Here is a 7,154-nt window from a genome sequence, read left to right on the forward strand (position 1 = left end):
GAAGGATAAAGGTCAAAAACTTTCAAAGAAACCTTCATCCCCAACACCCTAAAGTTTGGGAGCACAGGTAGGCATCTAGAGGTAAACATTTGCTGTAACTGATAACAGGAGAAGGATCTGCTTATTCACCTATTATCAATTATGGGCACTGTATTTAAAGATCAGATGTTTTAGATTTATTTCTTTAAATTTCATTCATGGTACCATAAGTGAAGGTATGTCTGTCCACCCTGAATATATTTTCACTCCCTCATCTCAGTCACTCCAAACAATTCATATGCTAAAATTACCCATGCTAAATGGGGATTCTTTTTTACTAGCCAATATAGTACCTCAAATCCTTCCTTCTTTCCCTCTATTTCACCAGCAGGCAACTCTTTTGATACTTTTCTCTTGGGGAAATAGTGTGAATCAGAGATCTAGTCCCCCAGAGAAACTAATAATGGGCTGAGTATTGCCTGTCTCAGCAGCATCAGTGGGTCACTCTCCTGCGCAGGTAATTAGCTTCCTTTCCAATATGAAGAATCTTATATATAGCTTTGTCTTTGGGGTATTAATTACATAAATGAAGATGAAGTTATCTGAATTTCTCCTTCTAAAAATGCACATCCTATGACTGAAAAGACAGGTAAAAGAGATGCTTTTAATTACAAAACTTTCCCTGTCATGGTTGCTTCTCTCTCTCTATCCTTCTAAACTCCTTTTCAATTTCTTCTCTTCTGTAAAATATTTGTGCCCCAAATCTTCTGCTTTCTGAAATATTTTATCTTTTTCTTCCACACTCTTTTCAAAATTTAATGATTAAATTATGTCTTATAAAACTAATCCCAAGTATAAACCCCTATGATAATTTCAGTTTGTCCCCTTAGTATGAAGTTCTTTAAAGATGCATAGTTTTCTGACTTTCATTCTCTCCAATTCGTTATAAACTTCATTTTCCACTGCGAAAAGGAGATGTCTGGTCTCAGTTATTCCCATCCTATTTGAAAACCAGATTTAGTTTTAAACCAGAGGAAGGGAATCTCAAGTCTTTACCTCCCATAGTCTGGTATGATTCTCTCTCTTTTGGTATTATCTTCCTCCACATTGGAACACTCCAGCCAATGCATAGGCTGAGAGGCTATCTCAGATTCAGAAGGATTCTGGCTTTATCCCAGGGGAGGGTACAGAGGAGCTGATGGCTATGAATTCCGAAATGGAACTGTTCAAGGTTGTTTGAAGAAATAAGAAAGGGAGTTGGGAAGAGAAATGCCCTGTGTAAAAGAAGAAATAATCTTTTTGGAAGGGAAGGCTAATTTTATTTTAAAACAAAATAAGAACTCAAGAAATAAGAGGGTTCTTCCAATAGGTTACAGTGATCCTGTCAAACATATATAGGCTTCTAGGTTTTTCTAAAGACTGTTTCTACTAAGAAAGTATGACCACTATTGAGAAAGACCATTAAACTGGAATTTAGGAGGTCTGACTTCTGATTCTGACTTCTTGAATGTATTGTTAGCCATTTAAACACACTGTTGTTTCTCTTTCTACCTGTAGAATCTCAAAGTTCTTTCCCACTTCTGCACAAAACTGTAATTCTGAATATCCTTTTTTGTTTAATATATGTCTGCATTTCCTGTTTGAAGATATGTGTCCCAGATCCTAAATGACTGACAAATTTTAAATCTCCAATAGGAAAGATGACAAACTCTATGGAAACTTGGCTTCTGAAGAACTCCTAGGAGTTTCCCAAAGTCACCAGTGTTTCCTAAGAAGGCAGAGAAATCAAACACATGGTCTTTTCCTCCAAACAAGCTCCTTTGGGTCATCAGGATTTCTTCAACAATAATATGTAATAATTCCAAATGTTTGTAACAGAAGGGGTGGGACTTTCTTCACTTATTTAAATAATCCCTTTTTTATACTACTGAGTTTTCATCAACAAATACAAGCTTGTGGAGGAGTACTTTAAAATGCAACTTCTCTCTGTTTTTGTGGGGGTTACTATTTATTTCTCATATTAATAATTTATTACTCTGTTTTTTAGAAAATTCATTCATCAAGTATTTCTTGAGCTTTTTCTATGAGGCAGGCACTGTTTTGGGCAGGTAATACAGCACTGAACAAAGTAAAAAGTTTCCCTGCACTCATGGACTTTAGTTTTACTTTATGAAAAGCTACAAATATTAGAATAAGTAAAATACTGCCTGGAAGCTAAAGGCATATTGTGATCACTTATTCCCTAATTCTTTTAGGAGAGAACTAGAACTCACCTGTCAGTTAGCGGAACCACTACCAGTGATAGCCAACTATACATTCCATCCCACCATACCTCATTATCACACCCATTCACTCACAAGCTTAAAGTCTTAACTTTTCTCCACATCAGTGACTATTTCCTACAGCTTTTCTTTTACTTTCCATGTTTGCAGTGACAATATACATAAACAGTGTATGAAAACTCAAGTGAAATCTACTCTTTCAGGTGTTCATAATGCATCAATGTATATTGCTTTAAGCCATGAAGGTAACCTAAGTAAACACGTACCATGTTCCACCAATGCTTCTTTTGATCATCATTTTATCCTTCTCTTTTTTCTTTAGGATCCTTTCTTATTCCTTCACCTGACCCTTCTTTCATTCTCCACCTTTCTTTCCAATTCATCTTTACTCTTCCCTTTCCTTTTTACTCTCTTTAAACATTCTATTGACTCTGACTCCTCCACACTGATATTGAACACCCATAGTTTCATATTTTGGATTGTGATTGTTTTATTTTAAAATGGTAAATGTTCATGTTATAAAGATAATTTTTCAGTCTTTAGACTAATAGGTTCATGTAGCTTGGAATTTTCCTCTTTAAAAAAATTAATGATCACCCACGCTCCAAGACAAACACCATTTCAGTAGCAATATGAATTTCAGTAGTAATAGGAATCTCCAAATCTGAAAAGTAATTCAGACATTAATTGCTTTAATTGTTTTGTAAATGATCTTATAAGATGAAATATCACTTTCATGATGAGAGTCCTAGAGTGCTTGTTTATATATTGTATCTTAGTTTTAACAGGAAAAAACACTTGATCCTAAGCAGTAAACATGATTCTTCAGCTTCAACTTTATTTCCTTATAAATAAATATTTATGAATTTGTGTTGAGCTTAGTAAGTCACCAAACACCTTCTGCTCAGCAGCATAAAGGACATTTCCATGAAACCTCCCAGGCATAATCTTATTTACTCTATAATGCTTCCCAGGTTCAATTCCTCTCCCAAAATTCTTTGTTCCTAAGCCCCTGTGATCTGGGTGATCTAAATATGGGCAAGAAGTCCAGGGATAGCAGTATGAATGAAGTAAAAATAGTAAAACATAGTTTAAAAATGTACAGATGCTCTCTGATTTATAATAACGTTATGTCCTGATAAATCCACCATAAGTCAAAAATGCATTGAATATTCCTAATCTACCTCACATCACAGTTTAGCCTAACCTACCTTAAATGTGCTCAGAACACTTAGCTTATATAAGATCACCTAATACAAAGCCTATTTTATAATAAAGTATTGAACAGCTCACGTAATATATTGACTACTATTCTCAAGTACAGTTTCTTCTGAATGCATGTCACTTTCTCACCATTGTAAAGTCAAACAATTGTAGATCAAACTATCACAAGCCAGAGACCATCCATATGTATTTCATTCAGAAAATGCTGGAAAGAGCATTTAAGAGAATACCTAGATGACAGAAGGTAGAAAGCCATACACAAATTGACTGAGAGTTTTAAAAAATGCATGCATATTGTGGAGATAGAAATTAAATCTATTTGTCTCCATCTGCCATATTCTTCCCAAAATATTATCTCTTCTTATCCCATTGTACTATATTGCATTTCTTTGACCATTTATTGTGTATCTCTTAATATTTCCTACTTCATCATTACTAGCCTCACTCACTCTGAACTTGATAAGAGCACCCGAGCATTAATGTTTCTTATAATTATTTAATGATTACCAGAATTCTTTCAGTATGGCCAGCTCTGGTCAAAGTGAGGCAGGCGAGATGCTTTGTCAACTGCCTGGATGGAATGTCTCAAGAGGTTTCCATTTCATGATAGCATTACACTAAGTTCAAGAAGTTTAATCAGGACTCTTCACTTACTTAACTATACCTCCTTGAGAATTCCATCGATGAAAACATTATAGTCGTTTGTAAAAATGATTGATTAGATGAGGGAAGGGGTAGAGTTCTTTATTTCTTTAGTTGGTTTGCCCTCTTATAAGAGTCAATCCTAGTTTTCAAAATTCTAAATAAGCCATTTATTCCTTCAGCTTTCTATGCCATTTGATGTTTTGTCAAAATATATATACAATATGTACATATGCACCGAAAGATATTTCAAAATCTAGAAACAGAGCTTTAGAGCTTTGTAAAGCTCTTTTAAAAATCAAAAGCAACTGTTATTTAAAATGTTGTACTATGCAATTTGTTTACCATTATTACTTTTAGTATTTTTAAGAAAAGTCTTTCCAATGTTATTATAAATGTGTCTATCAATATTTTAATAACTGTTATTACAGTCCATCATGTACATACATTATACTTAAACCTAATGTTTGGTATTTAAATCATTTCAAGATTTTATCACTGTCAATAAAGTATGATGAATATTTCTATGCTGAAAACTTCTTCTGTAAAAATAGAATTCCAAGAGTATTATTGCACCAAAAGGCATGGACTTAAAATTCTTGATACATGATTTCAAAATATTTTAAGGTTTGAATCACTCTATATTCCCTCCAGCAGTGTATAAAAGTGTCAATTTCACTGATCCTCAGCCAGTTTGGGTAATAATAATTGTAAAACTTTTTTTTTTTTTTTTTGAGACAGTCTCCATTGCCAGGCTGAAGTGCAGTAGCGCGATCTCGGCTCATTGCAACCTCTGCCTTCTGGGGTCAAGCTATTCTCCTGCCTCAGCCTCCCAAGTAGCTGGGACTACAGGCATGCACCACCACGCCCAGTTAATTTTTGTTATTTTTAGTAGAGTCGGGTTTTCACCATGTTGGACAGGATGGTCTCGATCTCTTGACCTCGTGATCCACCCTCCTCAGCCTCCCAAAGTGCTAGGATTACAGGCGTGAGCCACCATGCCTGGCCTGTAAAACTTTTTCCTAATTTAACAGAAAAATAATAGTATTAAATTGTATCATATTTATTTGATTTCTAAGACACACACACACATATATCTATATATACAAATAGATGTATAGCTTACATTTTAATTCTTCATTTGTTCATTTATTAGGTCTTGGAGATTTTGTGAAATAGTTTAAACTATTTTTTATATTATGAAGATATCAACCTTTTGTCTGTACAGCATTCAAGTATGATTCACGTGTTAGTGCTGGGTAGATCATTATACACACATGTAGGAAACAGCTTTCAGAGGTACCTTAACTGTAATTATGCATTTGTATTCTCATTTCTAATTTTTATTTAATGTTATTATTGATTACATTTTTTAAGATTCTGTATTTTTAAAACTACTTAATATATTTTTATATATTTGCATACAATCTTGCCATTTTCTGGGATTTCATATTTATTTTTGTTTTTTACCTTTTTTTGCCTGCATTTTTTGAGTTTTTATGCATTCTTTTCCACTTTCTTAAGATGCTAATAAGTTCATGTATTTGAGCAAACGAGAACATTTAAAGCAATAAACTGCCTACAAGCACAGCTTGGTCCATATTACATTAACATTTTATACCCTGGGTTCCCACTATTTTAAAAAAATCTATTATCAAATAAAAGATTTGTTAATAATAAATTTTAAATTATTAACACTTAACACATTATTTTCAGTCCCCCTAAGTTGATTCCTTCTTTTCTTTCAGGTTGCTTCAGAGTCTTCCCTTCTGTCTGATTCAATGGACCAAGTAAATGACTCTGTGGTAACAGAATTTGTATTACTTGGACTTGCACAATCCTTGGAAATGCAGTTTTTTCTTCTTCTCTTCTTCTCTTTATTCTATGTGGGAATTATCCTGGGAAACCTCTTCATCGTGCTGACAGTGATCTTTGATCCTCACTTACACTCCCCCATGTATATTCTGCTGGCCAACCTATCGCTGATTGACTTGAGCCTTTCTTCTACCACAGTTCCTAGGTTGATCTATGATCTTTTTACTGATTGTAAAGTTATTTCCTTCCATAATTGTATGATACAAATGTTCTTTATCCATGTTACGGGAGGAGTTGAAATGGTGCTGCTGACAGTCATGGCATATGATAGGTACACTGCAATCTGCAAGCCGCTCCACTATCTAACTATTATGAATCCCAAAATGTGCGTGCTTTTGGTAGTAGCAGCTTGGGTCATTGGGGTGATTCATGCTATGTCTCAGTTTGTTTTTGTCATAAATTTACCCTTCTGTGGCCCTAACAATGTGGGGAGCTTTTATTGTGATTTCCCTCGGGTTATTAAACTTGCATGCATGGACACTTACGGGCTAGAATTTGTGGTCACTGCCAACAGTGGATTCATATCTATGGGCACCTTCTTTTTCTTAATTGTATCATACATCTTTATTCTGGTCACTGTCCGACGACATTCCTCAAATGATTTATCCAAAGCATTCTTCACTTTGTCAGCTCACATGACTGTAGTGGTTTTGTTTTTTGCTCCATGTATATTTCTCTATGTGTGGCCTTTCCCTACTAAGTCATTGGATAAATTTTTTGCCATCGTGAACTTCGTTGTCACCCCTGTCTTAAATCCTGCCATCTATACTTTAAGGAACAAAGATATGAAGGTTGCAATGAGAAGGCTAAGTCAACAGATTTTAAATTCTAGGGAGATGACATAACAGATTTGGTTGATGACAGCACAGGATAAATGCCATGGACCATAGAGACTCTTATGATCACCATGATCACTACGGAATGTGCACATTTTTAGTATTGCCTTAAAAAACTGAGAAATCGGCCGGGCACGGTGGCTCAAGCCTGTAATCCCAGCACTTTGGGAGGCCGAGATGGGCGGATCACGAGGTCAGGAGATCGAGATCATCCTGGCTAACCCAGTGAAACCCTGTCTCTACCAAAAAATACAAAAAACTAGCGGGGCGAGGTGGCCGGTGCCTGTAGTTCCAGCTACTCGGGAGGCTGAGGCAA

General features: G+C 35.2%; 1 protein-coding gene across 1 annotated transcript; it reads left to right on the top strand.

The window, feature by feature from the left end:
- Nucleotides 1–5,908: 5,908 nt before the first annotated feature.
- LOC105499284 (olfactory receptor 4F6-like) lies at nucleotides 5,909–6,847 on the top strand. The gene has a single exon (XM_011771799.2). It carries the CDS (start codon nucleotides 5,909–5,911, stop codon nucleotides 6,845–6,847), a length of 939 nt encoding a protein of 312 aa, XP_011770101.2.
- The last annotated feature ends 307 nt before the right edge of the window (nucleotides 6,848–7,154 follow it).

Source organism: Macaca nemestrina, chromosome 7 (genome assembly GCF_043159975.1).
Source record: "Macaca nemestrina isolate mMacNem1 chromosome 7, mMacNem.hap1, whole genome shotgun sequence".
In the NCBI taxonomy this organism is placed as follows: domain Eukaryota; kingdom Metazoa; phylum Chordata; class Mammalia; order Primates; family Cercopithecidae; genus Macaca; species Macaca nemestrina.